Source organism: Protopterus annectens, chromosome 9.part0, assembly GCF_019279795.1.
Source record: "Protopterus annectens isolate FY-2018-M chromosome 9.part0, PAN1.0, whole genome shotgun sequence".
NCBI lineage: Eukaryota > Metazoa > Chordata > Ceratodontiformes > Protopteridae > Protopterus > Protopterus annectens.
In genome coordinates this window covers 1,765,708,590-1,765,733,266 of record NC_056743.1, presented here as the reverse complement: position 1 = coordinate 1,765,733,266, position 24,677 = coordinate 1,765,708,590, and the positions used below count along the sequence as shown (strand labels likewise).

The 24,677-nt window shown below is 41.9% G+C and overlaps 1 protein-coding gene across 4 annotated transcripts in view; it reads right to left on the bottom strand.

The window, feature by feature from the left end:
- PRKCSH (protein kinase C substrate 80K-H) overlaps positions 1-24,677 on the bottom strand; it is a 1,389,498-nt gene that overhangs the window by 1,309,357 nt on the left and 55,464 nt on the right. For all 4 annotated transcript variants that reach the window (XM_044084622.1, XM_044084620.1, XM_044084623.1 and 1 more), the window contains exon 3: positions 17,062-17,178. In XM_044084622.1, the coding sequence (XP_043940557.1) occupies positions 17,062-17,178 (117 nt within the window). The remainder of the gene's footprint in view (positions 1-17,061; positions 17,179-24,677) is intronic.

The window sequence follows — 24,677 nt, the reverse complement described above, 5'->3', positions numbered from 1 at the left end:
ACACACACACAAACTAATTATATCATTTGAGCTAAGGAGTGCTCTGCAGCGAGTTAACTGCTACAATTTCCTCTCTGCAATCCTCAGCTTGACTTCTCTCTCTCTTATTCTCAGACTCAGTGGTGTGTGCCTTCAGGCACATAGTAGTGTGTCACTCAGTGGGCTAATACAGTCTGCTTAGCTCCTGCTCCTCTCAGTTAGAGTGTCGTTCCCTAAACGAATAACATTGTTAAGACCAGAAACATAAATCATCACTATACAAAGGCATACAAATCTATATCAGACTTGCAGGAAAGCACATTAGTAGTTACTACACAGAGGCCCCATTCAGAGACATGTAAATGGTGAAAACGTAGCTGGAACCCACTGCAGAGGGCTCCCTCAGAGGTCAACTGCTGTAGTTACAAATGTTTATATACAATAGTGGGAGCTCTTTTTAGTGGGGAAGAAACCCAAACAGTAATTTTAAACTTTCTAGAAGGCCAAAAAAGCTCAAAATGTCACTGTACACGATTTTATTTGGATGCTTACTGAACCACTGAGACGCACACAAGATACAATGAACTGACTAAAGTGTTATGGAGTCCGGTTGTAAAATAAATTTAGAATGCAAGATGGTGCAGCTGAACATAAAGGAGAAAAAAAAAAAAAAAAAAAAACAGACTGACTTTCATAGTTGGGTATCCAAAATAGTGTAAACATTGGTCAGTGCGACCAAATCACATAGATCCAATGTTGAAATGACACCCAACCTCTGTAAAAGTGAGAAAAAGTTGATTGATGATAATGACTTAGAAACATGGACTAAGAAAACCTATGAATGATCAAGTAAAACAGTCTCATGTAGTATGTTACAAGCTAAGAAGCATCTCTCAGAAATAAGTACCTAAAAACGGATGGAAGAACACACTGCACATTTTATACCTAGGTCAGTCGTTTTAGGTGCACTCTGGTACAGACACAAAATCTGAAGGAGGAGTTTCTACTGGAAAGACGCACCACCCAGCATGACATGGGAGAAGAGTGTTGCTAAAACAAGGAGGTGGGGGTTGCCTGCAACATATACAGAAAACTTTAATTGCATCACTCACTGATATTTAAGTGGTTGTGTAAATCAGAGGGCCAAAGGGATATGACAGCAGACTATAGGGAATAGACACATATTGAAAGCATTATATTGGTAAGAGTCCACGTCAGAGCAGAAATCAATTCTGGGTTCAGTAAGACATGGAACTATGAAAGAATTAAAGCAGCAGCCTGCAATAGGATCTCCTCCTGACAGATGAAATAGAAAGATAAGGACAGGGATAGGGTGGAAAAATGAAAAACGGGTAAAGATATTGGGATCAAATGTTTAATGAAGGAAAATTAATGGACTTGGAAGAGGTTTGGGCGGTCCCAAGTAAAGGCAGAAATACTACATAATTTAGAAAAATGGAATGAATAAAACAAAATGTTTTTTTTTGTCAAGGAGGTGGATTGGCAAGGAACAGTTAAATGCATCACTGAAAAGACAGACAGTACAAGACTAAGGCAAAGATCTATGAGATACATAAATTACTGCATTGGGAGTGATAAAGCAATGGTAACTGTACTTGACACAAACTGGTATAAACAAGGACAGAACAGATTCAGTGGGAAAAGATTTTGTTATCCCCAGGGAAGGTTTTAAGGTCTCATACGTTTAGGATTTTCAGGTGAAAATAGCTGTATAAATAATTTTACACCTCTCACAAAATAGCAAAAAAAATTCCATGAAGCTAATGGGATATGTTGGAGGTGTGACACAGAGGCTACTGAAGCTAAAGGATGACTTGAATTCTATGAGTAAAGGATTTCAGGGGTAGAAGCCTCTTCCATGGGATATTTCCTTAGGGAGATGGGATCATGTAAGGATGACTCAGACCCATCAATGAAGTGGTAGTACGACAGGCTTAGTGGAAAAAAAAAACATAATCAGAAGACAAGCAGGATTCACTTCCACAGTTGGAGTGGTGGAGAAACAGGATGATGGATGAAAGTGAAAATAGGGGGCAACCAAAGAAGATTCAGAGTGAGACAGTAATCCCCGATGCCATGTATCAATGATAACAACTAAAGGTTGAGAATGGGAAAGGAAACAGGAGGAAATCAACACAATGAAATGAAACTCAAGCAACTTGGATACAGTCCAACATCTGTATCAGAAGGAATATTTACCTAATGAAGTAAGATTGTAGGAATCTAAACAGACTGTAGTTTCTCATGTTTCAGCTTTATGTACTAAACAGCTTCTAATTTTCATGTACATTATTACCAAATTTATAATCCTGTTAACTGAGGAAGTGGTGTTATATTTGTAACCATCAGTACTGGGCCATTACTCAAGTGCAAAAGGGTAATAGTTGCAGTTTTACTCGACTCATGCAGCGAGTTGTTTTAAAGATGTTGTTTGCTCAAAGTTTCTTCCTTCAAGCTAAAAAAACAAAAAACTCAAACTCAAAAAGTGCCAAGAAAAGCCAGACTAGGGTCTAAGCAATAGATATATACTCACTAAAAACTAAGTGTCTGCAGAATACCTGTCAATAAGAGACATTCTTGAAACAAGAACATGAAATTATGTCCTTGGTACAGTGGCTTTGGACAGTGGGCGGTTCACTTGGTGGCAAAAGGATTAATTAACAACTGCCCCATAGCGCTTTCCTCCCTGAGGCAAAAACAGCTGTTTCTACCTTCAGTAGAAAATGTAGGTTGGTCTCCCAGTGATATCAGATCCTTGTGACAGACCAAATATGGCTTCCAACAAATAAGGGCCTAAAGTACCAAGAGCTATAAGCAGAGAAGGCGGCCAACAAGAAAAAAACAACTTTTCAAACAGCTGAACTTCAAGGTCAACAAAACCACTGGTTTGAACAGATAATGGATCACAAAAATGAAGTCTCAAGGAGAAGTACAACAAAAAAGGTAGTGACAAAGCCAAATTCATTTGCCAGAAGAAGGTACGTCCCTAAACACAGGGACAATAGAGAAAAAATTAAGTGGAGAACAGCAGACAAAGCACTAGAGAGAGCTCCACACATATCCAACAGAATCTCAATGCAAAAGAAACAGCTTGCATAGCAATCCATTTAAATCTGTCCTGTATTACTCATTAAAGCATGACAGTGGAGTGATGACCTATAAGATTGTTAGTGATAGTTACTTACACAATGGTCAACTCAAGTGACTCCACCCTCCTCTATGCAGCCCTGGACTGCCTTTTTTTTCTTCTAGGCGATTTCTATCCCTGTGGCTGCTAATCAAGCTTCCTTGTTCAGATTGTGACCATTTATTCCTCTGGCCCTGAAATTCCACCCAGAGCAGGGGACAGGTGTCAAGAGAGGGGGGTCATCATTCAAGCAACCATGACGATGCTTTGGACTCTTGCTGCCATCCCTGCAATGACAGTACTTGGTCACCCTGTGCAGAAGGATGTACAAACCATGTTACCCTGATGGCCCATATTACCCTACCTTGCAAATGTGTACTTCTGCATAGTCACCATCAATGCTACCACCCATTGGTGGCTTGCAGAGCCCTAAGCCTGATCCTAGTGCAGCCCTCTTCTGAGGAATAGTTGTAGTGTGTCTAGCCAGTTCTACCTCTCATTCCCTGAGAACAGGACACATATCCTTCTGTCAATGTCGCCAAGTGCTAGTTGAACTCTGCTCATTTGGGCTGCAGTTAGGGCTTCACCACCCTACACAACTGGCACTGGTCTCTAGCTGCCTGATTATCAATCTACTTTAGAAGTCCACAGACTACACAAAGCTACTTGCCTATATAGGAATGCCGCTTCTGTTAAGAAAAGCTGTTTTTTTTTTTTTTTTTTTTTTTTTTACATTTTGCCAAATCCATAAACATTCATGTTGGATTTCCACATCACAATCTTCAACCTCTAGACAGCTCTGCCTCGACTCCCCCCTCGTGCTCAATACTCTATCTGTGCTAAGAGGATGGAGAAACTCACCTTTGATGGAATGAAGTTATGCCTGCATTTAATGTGAAAATCGGTGTGTGTGTGTGTGTGTGTGTGTGTGTGTGTGTGTGTGTGTGTGTGTGTGTGTGTGTGTGGTGTGCAACACATTTTCTCCGTCTTCAGCTCTCAGCCAAGAGGAGCCACTTGCACAGCTGGCCTCTACACATGGAATGCACGACATCTGTATTGCACACTCCATGTAAAACAAAGATTCCTAGGGATTCACAGTTACTCAACCTATGTTTTGTTACCGTATTTCTTTCTAAATAAGACCTAACTAGAGAGCAAGGCCAAGCATGGTTTTTCCAGGATGTTCATGATACAAGCCCTACACCAAAAATAAGCCCCAGTCCCAATTTTTACTGTAACCTAATCATCACTTACACTTGACGATGGAGATCCTTGGTCCATAAACCCACGCAGGTGTACTTTGGTCAAAGTACAGACAACACTCGGGAAGCGTGTGCTCATGGTAATGAGCAGCTGTGGTAGGGTCTTCATAACCGCCATTGCAAGTCTTCAACCCCCCCCCCCCCCAGACAAGAGGAGTGCAAAAAGAAAGAGCTATTCCGTCGAGTACAAGAAAGGAATCGTGGAGGACTCCCATGGAAAGAACCTGACGACTTTCCGTAAAGAGAAGTTAGATCTCCGAATGGTCCAAAAATGGCAATCAGCGTACGTTAACCTCAGTCAACAGGCTGACGAGGGAAACACTAAGAAGTGTAAGTATGGATCAGGTCAGCAACCATTATTTCCCAAGCTTGAAGACAACATCTGTGAGTGGATTGCTAACAGGAGAGCAAAGGCTTTGGTTGTGCGCAGGGCTGATATTCAAGCATTTGCCCTTGCAATAGCACCACAGTTAGAAATACCCACAGAAGAATTCAAAGCATCACAACATTGGCTGGATGGCTTCCTTCAGTGATATGAACCGTCTCTAAGAAGATAAACAACACTGTTCAAGCTGGAAGATACTGAAGTTATTAAACGTGCACTTGTGTTCAAGTCCTTTGTTGATGGCATTGACTTTTCTAAATACTAACTCTCAAACATGATTGCTATGGATGAAACTGTAGTGTTTATGGGCCAAGGATCTCAAACAATTGATCAGAGGGGTGCCTCGTCAATCTACATTCCCTCCACTTGTTACGAGAGTGCACGTGTTACCTGTATTTTGGCAATTAGTCTAGATGGAAAGAAAACCCCACCTCTATTCATTAGTAAGGGCAAGAAAGAGAAGATTGAATATGTTTCAGGCATTTACATTCTTGAAACCGAAAAAGCCTGGTGCACACAAGCAGTTATAAGGAAGTGGGTCGATGTAATGCTACCACTTGTTTTGCGAGGTGGTCTGCTAGTGTGGGATTCAGCCAACACTCACTGCGCTAAAGAAACAAAGAAATTCCTAGCACGGAGGAGAATAGATCAAATAATGATTCCTGCAGGAATGACTTGCCTATCTCCAGACTCTTGCTATTGCAATAAACATGCCATTCAAGGACCATTTAAGCATGGAACTTAGAAATCAGCATGGAAACTTTGTGTAGCCTAGCCTGCAAGAGGTTGTGACTTGGGTGAAAAATTCATGGGATAAAATCACTGACAGCTGTGTTGCCAATGCACTACGAGCAGGCTACTTGGACAAGCAGTGCTTATTTAAGGAGAGCTCAATTGCTAGGCATGACAGACTGGGGCCAATGGTGCTACAGGAAATGGAGTCAAGAAATTCAGGCCAAAATTCGGGGATTGAACACTTATGACAATGTCCCAGAAGAAGATGACATGACTGTATTTGAATAACTGTGAAAGCCATGGTGCAGATATTCTGGACTTGAAATCTTTGTTGCACTGCTTATGTAGAATTCACACACAACTTTCAACCCGTTATTAGAACTGTTCTCCAGTAAAATGTCGATTTCTGTACATGAAGAAATGTCGATTTGTGTTCATTAATGTCAAATTTTGTACTTGAATAACTGAATAAAAGGTATATTGTTGTACGGTGCAGGTAAATAAGGCATCCCCTGACAGTAAGCCCTAATGCGCATTTCGCCAGTAGAAAGAATATAAGACCTGGTCTTATTTTCGGGGAAATACGGTATATACATACACACATACATATTATATAAAAAAAAAAAAAAAAAAAGCTAACAAATGTCAACTTCAAATCAAAACCGTAACAGAACAAATATTTTTGGGGAGAAGCCTTCCCCCACATACCCGCTTCTCAAAATATATGAACTCTTGTGCTAATCTAACTTTGGGGTTTAACGGACAACTTACCCCAACTTTATACAATTTCAATAAAATAAAGTAACACTATTCAACTAAATGGGAATCCATATGCGTTTGAGAAATCCTGTTGTGAGAAAACTTTGGTCAATGATAAAACTACTAACACATAGCTTTAGTTCAGTTAAGGTATCCAGCTACCATTGCATAGTTCCAAGACTACCAAACGAACTGTCAACAAGCCCTGCAATGGAATCAAGGCCTCTCTTCTCTTCTGCCTGTTACAATAGGAGTACATCAAGATCAAGCCTGGGTCCTCCACTGTTTTCTATATTTACTATAACTTCACACTGCTGCACAGCATGCTTTTGTCATACAGTATGCGGGTGACTCTACATGGATATGCGCAGCATCACCTCATCAGCAACTACACATTATACCAATATGCTTTTGCAAAGGTGGAAACATGGCCAACTCCCAACTAATCCTACACCCTACCAAAACTCAGTTTATGATTTTGTAACCTACAAGGCACACTTTGTCAATCCCTCATTTCGATACTCTATACTTAAATAACACCATCATCTCACCCATGACCCACACTAAATTACTGGGAGTAGTCACTGACAGTAACTTAGGATTAGATATTCATATTACACAAACAATTAAAAAGTACACAAAAAGCTGGGTACCCTTTACAGAAACACTAATCTCTCACTAAAAATACAAGATTAACCATGGCTTAAACTCCCCTCACCTCTGCTCTGCCTCACCAGTTCTCACCAATCTAAAGAAATCTGACTTGGCCACACTACAATCATGTTATAACAAAATTGCCTGGTTGTAACTGGCTAGAACTTCCCCAACAATCATGTTATAACAAACTTGCCTGGTTGTAACAGGCTAGAACTTCCCCAACTTCTACTCTACAAGCAAATCTACACAGCCCATACAATTCTAAACCACAGAGATAAGACCCCTTCCCTCCAAAATCTCCTACTCCCTTATTCCCCCGAAAGAGATCTGCGTTCTAAAAAATAAAACCCTACTGACTTCAGTTAAAGCCAATAATTCTGATGGTGACTCCCTCTAGTCTAGCTGTACAGCCAAAATCTGGAATAAAATCCCTCCTGACATAATACTACTAATCCACTCCATTTTAAAAAGATATTCAAAGCACATGTATTTAAATCTTGGCTATGCTCTAGCAACACCCCTGGATAAACAACTATCCCCCAAAACACTCAAAATATTTTCCGTTCGTTTCCTGGGTTACAAAAACTGAATATCAATATTATGTACACTCACTAATGACTGAACTCTATCATCAGAAACTAACTATACTATTTGCAATCTGAATGGAACTTTGTGTACTGTATGTACTTTATCTGTATATTCTTAGGTTATCTATATTTTTACACTGTTCAGTAATTCTGAACATTGCCATTGCTACTTTTAAAACATATGCAAAAGTTTACTTTTTAGTACTGCTCACACAGAGTGTATTTACTCCTATGCAAAACATTTTGACTTTATGTAAATGTTTGTTTGTGACTTTTCAATTTGGAGCTTTTCTCCTTGGGCCTCCACTGAAAAAAAGATGTTTATCCAGTCGGACTTTCCCGGTTAACAAATGTAAAATAAATAAAATAGTAAACAAGTCTCCAAGTAACCTTAAGGTGTTGCTGCTCAATGCTAGGAACCTAAAACAAGAACTAACCATTCAAGCACTCCTCACTTTGGAGGATGTAGACATCTCTGCTGTTACTGAGATTTTGTTTAAAGCCATAGAATGTTTAAAGCCGTAGAAAGTACTCTAGCAGTGCAAGGCTACAGTGCCTTCCACACATTTACACCAACAGCAGCATAGACTGGGGCCAAAGGTGGTGGTGTCTTTGTCTAGGTTAGCAACAAACTTATCTCCAAGGTGGTTAAACAGGATGATACCATGCAGGTCATCCATGTTCAAATAACCTAAGATAAGTTCACTTACCATTGCATAGCTAGCTACTGGTCACCATTTGTGCCTCCAGAGTTTCAGGACTCTTAACTAAACCTGCTAGAACCACTCACCATCCAACCAAACACCCTATTCATGGGTGACCTTAACTACCCAGCTATAGACATGGAAACATACACCGTCTCAGACTCCCTGGCAAAATGCTTCCTGGATGTTATTAACGGAAACACCCTTGAACAGATTGTGCATGCTCCAGAGGATCAAACATACTGCACCTGATGCTTACCGAGATGAGAATGATGCCCACCTGATCAAACATACCGCACCTGATGCTTACAATATGAGAGTGATGCCCACCTGAACATACTGCACCTGATGCTTACCAATGTGAATGATGCCCCGATCAAAAATACTGCACCTGATGCTTACCGATATGAGAGTGATGCCCACCTGATCAAACATACCGCACCTGATGCTTACAATATGAGAGTGATGCCCACCTGAACATACTGCACCTGATGCTTACCAAGGTGAATGATGCCCCCTGATCAAAAATACTGCACCTGATGCTTACCGATATGAGAGTGATGCCCACCTGATCAAACATACTGCACCTGATGTTTACAATATGAGTGATGCCCCCTGATCAAAAATACTGCACCTGATGCTTACAATATGAGAGTGATGCCCACCTGATCAAACATACTGCATCTGATGCTTACCAATATGAGTGATGCCCCACAGATCAAAAATACTGCACCTGATGCTTACAGATATGAGAGTGATGCCCACCTAATGCTTACAGATATGAGAGTGATGCCCACCTTCATGTCACATCCTCACTAGTGAGGTCAGATCACAAAGCTGTCTCCTTTGAAGTAAAAATCAACTCAAAAACCTCAACTAAACCAGTAACAGTTAGGAACTATTCTAAGGCAAGTTACAGCCTACTGACTGTATGTCAAAATCCAAAGCTCCCTTAACAAGACTAAAGCTACCTGTGCAGAATTATTCAGAGAGTCAGTACACAAAACATATGAATGGCTGCATAGAGGCTGCTGTACCTACCAAAAGTAAACAAAAAACAAATCCACTGGTAAAATCTTTAAACAGGGCACACAATCAAAAGAAGAAAATCAAAATTCATGGCCCAAATCAGGAAAAGCAACTTGCTTAGAGACAAATACTCTCTTATACAACTAAGCAAGAAACTAAAAGGTATAATCAAGGCCAACTATGAGGTCAGGAGAGCATCACAGTCCAAGAACAATCACAGGGCCTTCTTCAGTTAAAAGTAACACGCAGAGCTGGTGGTGAGCAGTACCACCTTCAACGAGAAGGGTGACATAGCAAATGTACTGACTTAATTCTGCTCAGACTTCACCATCCACCCCCCCCCCCAGCTCCTTCAGGTGAAATCCCCTCCATCATACTTCCCCAGACTTTTAGCAGGGACCAGGTGCGAGAGAGCTCGCTAAATCCAAGAACACTACCTCTATGGGTCCTGACAGCATTCACAGTTTGCATCTGAAGAGTCTGAAACATACCCTTTCAGGACCACTTGAGGACTCTTCAACTACTGCCTTGAAACAGACAGTTCCAAGTGATTGAAGGACAGTAACAGTCACTCCCCTCCACAAGGCAGATCATCAGCCATCTCAGGGAAAGTACAGTTTTGTACCTACCATAAATGTAGATGTTCGAAGATCCACATTGCTGCAGTCCTAACACTTGGGTAGTCCGCTGTCCCTCGGTCGGCCCGAATATCAGAGTATAAGGCTGACGTCGGTCAAGGCGATTTGACTGACATCAGAACGTCAGGGTACAAATGCGCATGACCGACGTCATATCCTCAGTCTTTTCTTGCCCCAGATGTCAGAAGACCCTAAAAAGAAAGGTCAAAACCCATAGACAACAACTAAACAACCAACCAGCCTAACACCAAAAATATGTACAATATATACAATATATACAATTATACAATTATACAATTATACCTCAGATGGATAACCCAACCCACACAACCACCTCAAACTACAGAGGGAAGGAGGGAGGGTAAATTGGACTGCAGCAATGTGGATCTTCGAACATCTACATTTATGGTAGGTACAAAACTGTACTATGTTCTTCATCTCACATTGCTGCAGTCCTAACACTTGGGTAGAATCCCAAAGCAGAGGTAAGGGAGGATGGCTAAACTATAATGAAGCAGGAGCTGCCAAAATGCCCTGCAACACAGCAGTGGCAAAACCAGCCCTGGATTTAGAGTACAGTGGAAGGTGGTAATGCCTAGAGAAGGTATGCACTGAACTCCAAGTGGCTGCCTCCAAAATATCCTTAGTAGCCACCCCTCAAAAAGCTGTTGAAGTGGCAGTAGCCCTAGTGGAATGAGGCCTAATCCCAGCTGGAATCTCTTTGCCATGATGGGAATAACAGAAAGCAATGCAAAATCCAATCCACTTAGAAATAGTTTGTTTTGACACGGGCTTGCCCTGACAGCACAAAGCAAAAGAAACTAATAACTGCTGAGATTGTCTGAACCCTTTAGTTCTGTCCAAATAATATCGCAACTGCCTGTGTACATCTAAAGTGTGCAAAATCTTTTCCCCTTTAGTTTGGGGATTTGCATAAAAAGTAGGCAAATGAATAGTTTGGTTTAAAGCCACACTAGAAACCACTTTGGGCATAAAGGAAGGATTAGTACGTAAAGATACCCTATCCTTATGGAAAATTAAGAAAGGCTCAACTGCCATAAGGGCCTGCAATTCAGAAACCCTTCTTGCAGAGGTAATGGCCAACAAAAAGCAGTCTTCCATGACAAATATTTCAACTCAGCAGTGGCTGCAGGCTCAAAAGGTTGTAGAGTGAGTTTCTCCAACACAAAATTGAGATCCCAAGCAGGAGTAGGAGCCCTTCGTGGGGGTCTTATATTCTTTGCCCCTCTAAGAAATTGCTTGAACAAAGGATGAGAAAACAATGGTGGGTCACAGTCGTAGTGAGCTGAAATTGCTGCAGCATGAATCTTAATAGAAGAGAAGGACAAACCTTTGTCCAATAACTCAGTAAGATATTGAAGAGCCACACTTAAATCAGGCTCAGAAACATCCAAATCCTTAGCTGCACTCCAAAATAAAAATCTCTTCCATTTATCTGCGTACACTTTCCTTGTACTAGGCCTTCTAGCTTCCAAAATCACATTCAAAACTTGTTGTGGAAGATGAGACCCTCTATGGTTTAAAACAGAATATGCCATGCTGTTAGGTGAAGAGAGTGAAGTTTGACATTGAGCAAATGACTGTCCTCCTGGGACAACAGATGTGGAATCCAAGGCAAAGGCCATGGAGGCTTCTGTACTAGACTTCTCAGTAATGGGTACCAGTGCTGTCGAGGTCAATCTGGAGCTATCAAAATCATCCTTGGCTTGTCCTGTCTGGCCTTTAGAAGTACCTTTGGGAGGAGAGGCAGAGGTGGAAAGGCATACACATGAAGATTTTTCCAACTGAAAGAAAGAGCATCCACTTTCCAAGCTGTGGGATGAAACCGCTTTGTGCAAAACTTTGGCAGCTGGTGGTTTAGTGGAGAAGCGAACAGATCTATGTCTGGAGTTCCCCAGGACACTGTCAATTTCTGAAATACATGAAGATCCAGTTTCCACTCGTGGGGATCCATGATTTGTCTGCTTAACACATCTGCTAAGGAGTCCTGTGCTCCGGCAGAAACCTTGCCTGAAGACTTAGTTGTAAACTGAGAGCAGTCTCCCACAAAATCATTGCTTGCCTGCATAGAGGATAAGAATGTGTTCCCCTTGCTTGTTGATGTACCACATGACAGTTGTGTTGTCTGTTAGAATCAACACCTGCCCTGGAAGAAGTAAATCCTTGAAAGCTATTAATGCAAACTGGACTGCTAACATCTCCTTCAAGTTGATATGTAGATGCTGTAGTCTGACAGGCCACTTGTCTTGTATCCACTTTCCGTTCAGATGAGCTCCCCAAGCTTTGTCTGAGGCATCTGTCGTTAAAATTTGACTCGCCTCTGGCCGGGTCACAGAGAATCCCTTGTTTAGGTGACATTCCTGAGCCCACCACAAAAATTCCTTTTGAATGCAAGGTAGTATTTGAATGACAGTGTCCAGATGCTGGCAGTGCTGTGTCCATACATTTTTGAGATACCATTGCAACTTCCTCATATGCAGTTTGGCATTGGGAAGCACCAGAATACAAGATGCCATGAACCCTAAGGCTTGAAGGACTGTCCTTGCAGTCAGCCCGGACTGAAGAGATAGATGATGGAAGTAAAGGGAAAGATTCTTTTGTTTGTCCGGGGTTAGAAAGGCCATCTGGGATACTGTATTCAGTCTTACACCCAGAAAGCTCATGTCTTGAGAGGGTACTAGACTGGACTTTATTTCGTTCACAGAATACCCCAGGCATCTTAGCACTGCTATCACATATTCCAAATGAAGAAGCTCGTCCCTTCCTTGAGCCAGAATCAGGCAATCGTCCAAATAAGGATAGATTTGTATTCCTTTTAGCCTGAAGAAAGCTATCACTGGAGCCAGAACTTTCGTAAATACTCTGGGCACAGTAGATAAGCCAAAGGGCAATGCAGAGAACTGATAGTGAGAAGTCCCAGTCTGAAAACGCAGATATTTCCTGCAACTTAGCCTGATAGGAACATGAAGGTAAGCCTCCTTGAGATCCAAAGTTACCATCCAGTGATCCTTGCCCAGTAGAGGTAAAAGCTGTTGTAACGTCAACATTTTGAACTTGGGAATGTCCAGATAAGTGTTGAGGATAGATAAATCCAAAATTGGTCTCCACGTGTTCCCCTTTTTTGGCACAAGGAACAGGCGAGAATAAAATCCTAGGCCCCTTTCTGGCATAGGAACCGGCTGTATGGCCCCTATTTGGAGTAACAGAGAAATTTGCTTGTGAGCCTCTATTCTTTGTTGAGGAGGAATGTCTGGCATGCCTTTGAAAGGAGGCAAGGTATGGAAATAAAACCTGTAACCGTGATGTATGATATCCAGTACCCATCTGTCTTGGGTAATCAAACTCCAATTTTCTTTGAAAACTGCCAACCTTCCTCCCAAAGGTGCTGCCAGGCGAGAAGGTTCTGGCAGCTGAAAAGGTAGGTCATTGGGTCTGTTTACGAAAGGACTGACCCCTGCCCTCACCCGAAGACTGTGCAGGAGAACTCCCTGTTCTAGGCCTGAAAGAGCCCTGACCTCTGCCCCTGCCACGTCTAGATCTACCTCTAGACTGGGAATCATAAGAAGGATACGTCCACCCTTTAGTAGGCCAATTTCTACTAAACTTTGGAGGCTGAACCTGCAAAAAATCTTTAACAGTCTGCATAGACTTAGCCTTGTCTTCCATTTTCTTTAAAACTGCCTCAACAGGAGAACCAAACAAGACATCAGATTGCAAAGGGGCATCCAAAATCCTAGTTTTAACATGGTCAGATAAATTTTGATCCCTGAGCCAGGCATGCCTGCGAAGAACTGACCCAGTGGCAGCCACCCTAGACGAGGCCTGAACAGCATCAAAACCACATTGCAAAGAATGCTTACCCACCTGTTCAGAAACATGCACTAAATCTTGTAACTCTTTACAATCAATACCTTCCGCCAGAGCATCAACCTTAGATTTCAACTGTGAAAGGAGATAATTTTGATATTTCAACATGTGAAATTGGCAATTCAAAGCTCTCATGGCTAGAGTGGAAGAAGTATAAACTTTCTTTCCCCACCTATCCAAGGCCCTGGCCTCTTTATCTGCTGGAACTGGATTCTTGACAACAGAAGCCTTAACACCCTTAGGCCCCTGGCTAACAGTTTCTGGGTCTGCCCTAGGACTCTTAAAAAGATACTTATGAGCTTCAGGCACCCTGTAATACCTATCTGGTTTAACAGGAGCAGGAGGCAAAGAATCAGGATTAAGAGAAGCCTCTGCAAACACATCTTCCACCACAGTCAGAACAGGAGGTATAGCTAAAGGCCTATGCTGGGGTAAAACAAAAATTCCCTAACCCTTTTCCTGGAATCAGAGAAATCCTGACCTTCCCATTTAAAATGCTCTCTCATGGAGTGAAGGGTCTCTGAAAAAGAAAAATCCTCAGGAGGAGAAGCCGAAGGAGTAGAATCATCCACATCAGAATCAGAATAATGAGAATACTCCTGCAAGTCTTCAGCCGAAGACTCAGACACATCCGAAGCCTGCTCATAATCCCCCAACACAGGTTCCATCCTAGGCCTCTTATCAGGAGGGGGCATAGAGCCTCTAATCAAAGAAATTAAATCTTCTGCCATTTTAAGCATGTGCTTCTTGGGCACTGAACCTGAAGAACTAGGAGAAACACCCACAGAAGCAAAACTAGACCTGCCTCTAGGAGAAGCCTTGGAAGCAGAAAGAGGGGGCCTAGACACCTTAGGAAGGGAGGGGAGTACAGTTACCTGAGAAGCCCCTACAGACTGACCTGCCTCCTGGGAGGCCACATCCTGTAAAAACACAGTTTCTCCCTGGGACTCTAGAGAGGCCTCCGTCGGAACCACCGGTTCCACTGACGCCTCTAAAGAACCGGCGTCCGGTTCAGACGACTCCTCTAACCTAGGTTTAACTGCCTTGTCCTTTTAACTGCCTTATCCTTGCGCTTCTTTGAGGAAGCCGGCGTCGGAGCATCCGATGGCATATTGTAATTGCACCGCTTCCCAAAGACCAACCTGGCACAATCCAACCTACGCTTTATAGTGCGTTTATTGAACCTAGCACAAAAGCGACACCCAACAACGTCATGCTCAGGTCCCAAACAAGGTATACACAAATTATGGTAATCCCTATGCAGTATCTGTTTCCCACAAGAAATACAGTTATTCACTTTTTCTGACATCCGGTAAACCACTGAGGCAAGAAAAAAACAAAATATTCCCCAACGGGGTACTTAACCAACTCTGACTTCGGTCTGAAACTCCGAATTCGAAAAATTTCAGAACGCCGAACGGCACTTGCAACACTGCTTCTGCATCGGACCATGCGGCAAAAAAGACTGAGGATATGACGTCGGTCATGCGCATTTGTACCCTGACGTTCTGATGTCAGTCAAATGCGCCTTGACCGACGTCAGCCTTATACTCTGATATTCGGGCCGACCGAGGGACAGCGGACTACCCAAGTGTTAGGACTGCAGCAATGTGAGATGAAGAACATCTACAGACCTATCAGTCTAACAAGCATAACATGCAAAGCCATGGAACAAATCAGCATGGAAATCAGGACACTGGCACCCTACAGACACTAGACCCAAGACCCATCCCAATATGGTTTTGTTAAGGGAAGTTGACGCCTACTTAATCTGGTAGACTTCTTTGAGAGTATCAACAAAGCAATGGCCGAAGGTAAAACCGTGAATACTGTATATTCTGATCTGGCCAAGGCATTCAATACAATACTCCATCCAGGCATCATTGACACACAAATCTGAACAAGGCATAAATCCCTACATAACTCACTGGATTGCTGAATGACTCGCAGACAGGAGCCAAGAAAAAGATTGGCGAGACTGGTCACCAGTAAACTACTCCAGGGCTGTGTGCTGGGCTCACTCCTATTTGTCATCTATTTTTCAGATGACAAAGCTAATGTTAAAGGCCTCTGGCTCACCATGTTTGCAGATAAATAAATTAGGAGCTATTACAGATTCCCCCAAGATGCCAAAATCTTGCAGAGGGTTTAACACAGGCAAATGGCTGGTGCCAAAGCCATGGTGTAAAACTCAATGCCAAAAAATGCATTATAAAGTTCTTTGGGAAGCTGTCAATCCAAGTTAATTACTCCACTGATACCCTACGAGTCGACCCAGCAGAAAGGGATTTGGGAAACACGTGTAGACAGCAGTCTGACTTTTGACCAACACATGGCTAAGACAGTTATAACAGCATTCTATATATAGGTAAGGGTATGGCATTCAGGTCCAATGAAGTTGTAGTACCACTCTACTTGTCCCTTATCAGACCCATCATTGAGTACAATGACTCCTTTGGCATGTACCTAACCAAACACTTGAAAAAGCTGAAAGCCCACAAAAGGATTCTCACCAGGAAGAGTCCAGGGCATGAATTCCCTTATCCTAAAATGATCGCCTAAAGGCTCTGTCTGTGCAATCAGTCTCTCAAGGCTGCTGACAGGGGATTTTTGCCTGGCTTACAAGGCATCCTCAATCTTAGCTGGGAGTTGCACATGTGCAAAACAAACAGCAACAGAAACACTTGATCCATGGATCTGAACTTCACTTGTGACAAAGGATCAAATGCTATGGAACAGACTCCCTGTACAAGCAAACAGACTCCCTGTACAAGTAAACAGAGTCCATCTCTGAGCCTATTCAATGAAACCTCGACAACTGGATGGGAATTAGCCCCAGTCTGGCACCAGTGTCTCTTATGGACAGAAACAAAAGATAATGCATACTGCTTTAGCACTGCAATTCTGACCAACCACAAAGGACACCTACTATCTCACTTAACCAGCAATCTCCGCAGAAAAAGGAATCTCCAATTTACTAGCTTGTGTGTGCGCTTAACACCAAGACGCAACATAGATTCTGACAGACAAGCCATTTCACCCTCTCCTTAACCAAAACTACATGCTAATTGGTGCCTGACCTCAATTTGTCCAAGTGCTTCTGCACTACAAAGATGGCTTTCACCCATTCAGTAATTCTGACACCTGATGTACACAAACAACTCATCTTGATTCTACTTTACATGTACAGATCTGGTTATAAAGCTGTGAGGAATTCCTCCTGCCTAACAGACATATAAAATGTTTTTGGTGAGGCTTCCAATAAAGGATGGAAGCGCGGAGTAACCCACCTGGTTCGTCGGAGCCATCCTTGCAGTCACAGTAATCATCATTTACTTGGTCAAATGGAATAGTCAGTGAGCCATCCAAACAGGTGAAAGGTTTGCTTTCATCATAGAAGGGACGATCTAGGAGTAAAGAAAAAAATGAAAACCCAGAGTTAGAATGTTCCATATGCACTAAAGTTATCCACCATCCTTACACAACACAGTTACAATGAAAACAAGACTACCACTGCATTTGACAAAGAAAAGGATTTTGCTTTCTTGTTCTGTGTATCCTGAACTATGTTAAGGAACTACTGATTGCATAAAGTCTTAAGATCATTACGCTTTCTCCCTTAAGGAAAGCAAAAATCTAACATTCATCATAACTTGGCTGATCCAGAATCCTATACAATGCAGTAGATAAGAACAGTTTTACTGAAAATACACAAAACTCCATCTTCTTGGGCTAGGCTTATATAGCCTCCAGGGCTGTTAGTATAGTACACCTCTATGAACATATATACCAAACTAACCTAGTGCAGATGGAAAACAAACTCAGAATTAAAATAAAGATTCTGAGCAGCTTGTTCATCAAGTGAGTGAGCTGGGCCACAAGGACATGAGCAGAGTCAAAAATAAAATTAGACAAAAGACTGTATATATATAAAAAAAAAAAAAAAAAAAATGAGAACACTACACATTTTTATACATTTCTCATATGAATTACACACACAGATATAGCTACAGAAATATATATGTATGCATGTATATACATGGTTTACTCGTTTAAAATGTCAACTCTAAATATGGAATTCAGAATGCCGAAAAGCAAACTAAAGCAAAAATGAATACACTGACAACCATGGTTCGATGTCTTTGACATAGCAGGAGGCGACGTCACTCACCTCCTACTATGCACATTAACATACCATTAAACTGTACAGTCAATGGTACGTTAATTCCACTGTTTTGCAGGGGGGGGGCTACACCCCCCCTTCACCACCCACACCCCCTGCACATTAAAGTAAACCAACTCAGAAATACGGTTACCACCTGTCCCACTTTGCGAGGGACAGTCCCTCTTTGGGCAGTTGTGTCCTGCGGGGGGGGGGGTCGAAAAAATGGCAAATGTCCTGAGATTTTAGGACAAAAATATTTCTTAAGTTTTCTTTTAATAGTCGTATAAAAATTATTTTTATCTAAAACACCTAAATGTTATATTAAATAGCATAAGCAACACAAATGCTCCAAAAATAAGCTTTTATTTTGGCAAAAAGGTGAAGTTCTATCCTTTATATTGGTCATGGGTATGTTTAGTCCTGCAAAATCTGACATTTCTACAAGAAATGTCTCACTTTGGGCATTTGAAAAGGTGGCAATCCTACTCACAGATCACACTTCAGTGAGGAAATAGGCTAATTCCCTGTTGCTCACTGAACTGTGATCCCCCCCTTCACAAACGTTCACTGTAGTGTAGTCGATCGATTTGGGTTCAATATTCTGCCAACTTAAAAACTGCAAGTTGACCACATGCCGGTCGACTGATGCAGTTAAAGGTTCAGTGTAAACCTATATACGTATTACACACACACACACACACACACACACACACACACACACACACACACTTTCTGACACAGAGTTCTTCCCCGTGTGGACCAGAGTTACTAAAGACAGGATGGAATACCTTAGGAAATTATACTAAGACATGTACAGTGGATATAAAAAGTTTACACACCGTGTTAAAATATTTTTTTTTTTTCAAAGAGACCACAATAAATAATTTCAAAACTTAACCCACCTTTAATGTGACCTATAATCTATTCAATTCAATTGAAAAACAAATCTGCTAGGGAAAAAAATATAAAATAAAAAGCGTACAATATGCTGGTTGCACAAGTGTGCACACCCTCAAACTAATACTTTGTGTGCAGACCCTTAAACTAATATTTTGCTGAAGCACCTTTTGATGTAAATTACAGCATTCAGTCTTCCTGGCCAGGGGCAGCCACAGTGGTGCAGCGGTAAGTGTTGTTGCCTCACAGCAAGAGGTTCTCCGGTTCGATCCTCAGCTGGGGTGCCTTCTGCATGTCCTCCCTGTGGTTGCGTGGGTTTCCTCCGGGTGCTCCGGTTTCCTCCCACATCCCGACGACATGCTGTATGTGGATTGGACACTCTAAATTGGCCCTCGGTGCGAGTGCGTGCGTGTGTCTGCCTTCTGCGGAAGGTTGGGCGCCAGGCTGGCAACTAGACACTGTAAAAAACTCCACTGCCAATCACTAGGGCAGATAGCCTAGTACCAACCTATGAGCGGACAGGTGATCCGCTGTGGCGACCCCTAACCGGAAAAAGCCAAAAGAAGAAGTCTTGAGTAGGAGCCTATCAGCAAATCTTGACTTGGCAATATTTGCTCACTCTTCCTTGCAAAAACACTCCAAATCTGTCACATTGCAAGGGCATCACTTGTGCACAGTCCTCTTCACATCACCCTACAGATTTTTTATTGGATTTAGGTCTGGGCTCTGGCTGGGCCATTCAAGATCTTCAATTTTCTTCTGGTGAAGCCATTCTTTTGATTTGGATGTATACTTGGGGTCATTGTGTTGAAAGGTGAAATTCCTCCTCATCTTCATCTTTCTAGCAGATGCCTGAAGATTTTGGGCCAAAAGTGACTGGTATTTGGAACTGTTCACAATTCCCTCCACCTTGACTAAAGCATCAGTTCCAGCTGAAGAAAAGCAACCCCAAAGCATGATACTGCCACCACCATGCTTCACCATAGAGATGGTGTTCTTTTGGTAATGCGAAGTGTTGTTTTTGTGCCAAAACGTACCTTTTGAAATTGTGGCCAAAAAGTTCAACCTTGGTCTCATCAGACCATAACACATTTCCCACATCTTTTGGGAGACTATGTATTGTTTTGCAAATTTTAGCCCAGCCTGGATGTTTTTCTGTGTAAGAAAAGGTTTCAGGCTTGCAACCCTACCTCATGGTCCAGACATATGGAGAATATGGGAGATTGTTGTCACATGTAGTACACAACCAGTACTTGCCAGAAATTTCTGCAGCTCCTTCAGTATTGCTGTAGGACTCTTGGCAGCCTCCCTGACCAGTTTACTTCTCGTCTTTTCATCAATTTTGGAAGGATGTCCAGTTCTTTGCAACGTCACTGTTGTCCCATATTTCCTCCACTTTTTGACAACTGTCTTCACTGTGTTGCATGCTACATCCAATGCTGTGGAACTTTTTTTGTACCCTTGTCCTGACTAATACCTTTCAACAATGACATCCCTTTGATGCATTGTAAGCGCTCTGCGAACCATGGCTTTTGCTGTATCGGGCAACTGAGTAAATGTCAGGAAAATCCTACTAGAACAGCTGAACTTTATTTGGGGTTAATCAGTCTCTAACTGATGGCAGGTGAGTACCAAAGACTGAATGCTGTAATTAAAATCAAAAGGTGCTTCAACAAAGTATTAGTTTAAGGATGTGCACACACAACAAAGTATTCGTTTAAGGGCGTGCACACATATGCAACCAGTGTAGTGTATGTTTTTTATTTTTCATACCCCCCCCCCCCCAACAGATTTGTTTTTCAATTGACTTGTACAGATTATAGGTCACATTAAAGGTGGGAAAAGTTCTGAAATGATGTATTGTCATTTTTTTTTATATCACAAAAACCTGGCATTTTAACAGGGGTGTGTAAACCTTTTATAGCCACTGTACATTCTGCTTCCTTGTGAAGACATTCTTCTAGCCATGCTGAATGACCACAGAGAAGGTAGAGTTTTACTTGGCCCATGAGCAGCTGGAATGCGACCAGCTCAACTGCTTGCAGCTGAACATTACCTGTGTATTCAAATTTAAGTAGATTCAGACCTACACCCTCACAATTTCTGTGTATATTTTGTAGCAGCTGGTATGATCTTGGAGAAAGTATATATAGAAGTTTGGGATCTAAGGGTACACAGGGGCTCACTTCTCCAAAAAGTTTGGTAATTTTTAACATTTTCTGCTTGGATAACAAGTAGAAATGTTGGCAAACAAACAGATGGAAGCAAGTTACTGGGAGTCAAGCAGCTGTAGCTTAGAACTCAGAGTACTATTACAGCCACTGCTCCTGGATGTGCACCAGCAACATCTAAATCAGGTGGCATTTGACTCCAATGATCTAAGCATCCTAGTTCTTTATTAAAAGGCAGAGTTCACTGCAGGGAATTACAATGATTAAAGGTTAATAAAATCTGCAGGTCATAGCATCCAACTTAAGAACCTTGCAGTTTATGGGTAGCAAGTCTGCTTTCTTATAGGTGGCACAATGATACTCATCTATATGCCAACAATGAATCTGCAGATCTTATTTTATACAGTTTGCAGTCAAAGTAAATCACATCGGAAGGCAGTAACTATGAAGTGCAAGTAGCAGCGTCATCTACCAAGGGCCACATCTGCTTCACTTGTGTGATTGCAAACTCTGTGACGAATAGCGAGAGGGTAGCTTTTTACGATTTTGGTATCAGCTAACATATCAATTATGGAACAAACAGGCTCCCAGGTATTTTTATCATTGAACATTTTTATTTTTGTAATCTAGCCCATCAGTGTGTAAAATTTAGCTAGCCAAGATGTTTCTAGGAGCCAAAAAGGATGGATCTGGTCTTGACAAGGATGACCAAGACCTAGCCACTGTAAACAAAAGTAAAGTGGCGTTAGGGACAAATCTTCATGGAAAGTCTACTATACAGATAGTCCATTCTATCACACAGGGTGGTTCTAAGCAAGGCTGGTGAAAAGTTTAAGACTAAATCACAATCACTTAAAGACAAAGTAAGAGGGAATACAAACTGCACGTTACAGAAGAGAGTGGACAGGCAGGCAATTAAAGCCATTACCCAGTAATATATCAATAAACCTGAAAATCATGCAAGGCAACAAAGTTGCTACAACCAGCCATACCATATATCGAACACGTGTAAACTCACTGTCTGTTACCTGTATGCAAAAATTACTGTCTGTCCTCATCTGCTGGAGTCGTCAGTTTGTGATTCAGAAGTACTGCCCTGCTTTCAAAACCTGCCTCATTCCCAGTCTATGAGGAACTCAACCACAGCTTTCTGCGATCCACAGGGAGAAAAAGCCAAGTACTCAGTTGGCATTTGTGTCTACCTCACATCAGTTATCTAAAGCACAAGGTGGTAAGCACGCACAACCATGGATTAGTCTCTGAAAAAGCAATAGCAGAATCTCTGTCTGAATCTCAAGCACCAAAAAAAAAAAAAAATCAAAAGAATTCCTTCAACGGGAAGGCTTACATATAGAAAAATGCAGGTCAGTCAACAAGTTTAAATAAACTGTATGAAAAGCAAGAACAAACATGGATAACCTGCACATTTAGCTTGTACAGCTCATTTATCAGGCTTCAAAGTCTCAAATAAGGCCTTCATTGGTGTGGCATTTCTCAAGTCTGAAAGCTGCCAAATTGCCAGCAATTACAAATTTAAACACTACCAATAGTGCTTGTTAAACCAAATTACTGCTGAAGTGTTTTTCTACACCTACTAAACCAATGCTGTCACCTGGCTTGGTCCCACTCTGCCTCCACTCTCTTTCAGTAACCCTTCTAGTAATTCTGAGTGTGTTGCCTACCATACAAACTTCTCAAACTTCTGAGTGCACATTCTTAGTGGCTACTTATTCCTAGGACCATGGACTTATTGCAAATCAGTTTTGTAGAGCAGTGGGTCAAAATCTTTACCAAAGGGAAAGCAGACATGGGCCACATGCCTGTGTGTTACTCTTCTTACTTTGGGTCTATGTTTAATTACTGACCAGCAACTTGCTGTGACAAGAACACTGCGGACTGCATTACAGCTAACTCGTATGATGTCATGGCATGTCTCAAAAATAAGAGATGAATTTAAACTCTACACCCCCCAAAGTGAGGGCTATGTCTACACTCCCTATCTCTAAGTATATTATCCCTGAGGTTGCATCACCTCAGAGAAAGATGAATTAAGTCCTTTCTTTGAGTTGGTGCAACCTTTGAGCCAATACTGGTAGTGCAGCCCACTACAAAAATACTGTTAATGTAGCTCTGTTCCAATGGCTTTTGCAGAGATATGACATGATTTATCAGGCAGACCAGATTCCAAAAACACTTGCTCTCAGTATAAATGACTTACTCTGGTGCAAGACTCAACTACAAAGAAGGCTTACAACGGAGTAAATCACATGTATCTGTGCCTAGACGACACTGGATTGCATCTAAAACCATCTGTGGACCAGCAAAGTTGATACTGTTTTTCTGCACTTGTTTAATTACCTCAGTGATATTTAACCGTTCTATGCTGCATTCATTTACTACTACTTCTTTCGGCTTTTCCTGGTTAGGGGTCGCCACAGCAGATCACCTGTCCGCTCATGATTGGCAGTGGAGTTTTACAGTGTTGAGTTGCCAACCTTCCATACAAGGCACACAAGCACTCACACCTAGGGCCAATTTAGAGTGTCCAGTCCACCTACAGCATGTCTTTGGGATGTGGGAGGAAAATGGAATACCCGGAGGAAACCCACGCGACCACAGGGAGGACATGCAGACTCCACACAGAAGGCACCCCAGCAGAGGATCGAACCAAAGAACCTCTTGCTGTGAGGTGGCAACGCTAATCGCTGCACAGCCGCTGCATGCATTTACTGATTTGGTTAAATTTATCACCATTTTTCAGCCTGTACTGGTTAAAGAAACACCATCCATTTTTGTTACTGTACTGCTTTTAGGTAATTTTTAACAGTATTCTGATATTTCCTAACTTCCTCTGATACTCCAAAAGCTGTTCTGAGTTTGCCAAAATACTTCTAAGTTTTGCAAAGTTTTTCTGTGTTTGTAGAAGTTCTCCTACATTTGCACACATTTTTATGTACTTGGGCACATTTCTCCGGGCTTGTGATCTTACTTCCAAGGATTTAGACACATACAGGATATCTGCCTTGTGCTGTAAAGCATTTGTTACTGCACCTGAGCTCAAAAACAGTTATATATTAAGAGGGTGGAAGGCTTATTGCGTGTTTATCTGATTGGCCTGACGGCTTCACAGTGTAGAAGTCTTTCATCCTGCTGGTAGGAGAGCCTCCAGGTTACCAATACCTTGTATACAAGCAAACCTCTCCAGTTTAAAATCCTTTACAGGAAATGCTCTCCATATAGTCTCCCACTGTTCATAGCTGCTTAAAGAGTTGCCAGTTTGTGTAGAGAGCAGCACCACTGCAGGTCATCTAACAGTACACTACTAATCACTCTCACTTAGACCTTTGAAGTGACTCCCCCTTACTCATTCCCATCTAATGAGGATTTGGCATAATGGATAGGTGCTTCCCAGTCATCTCTGTTTCTAGCCTGGTGGATATCGGCATCCTGAGGGTAACTGACTCATGTTCACTGACAGCCATTTAAATTTAGGAACAGTGTGTGAGAGATGTCACTGGAGGCAAAGTTCTCATATATATGCATGAAAAATGCAAATCAGGTTGCCAGCGCTACACCCAAAACACTCACTACCAACACTAAGGAACAAACACACAGACCCACATATCTAGAGGTATTCCCTTGTAATACACCCAAACCTCAAAGATCTCCTAAA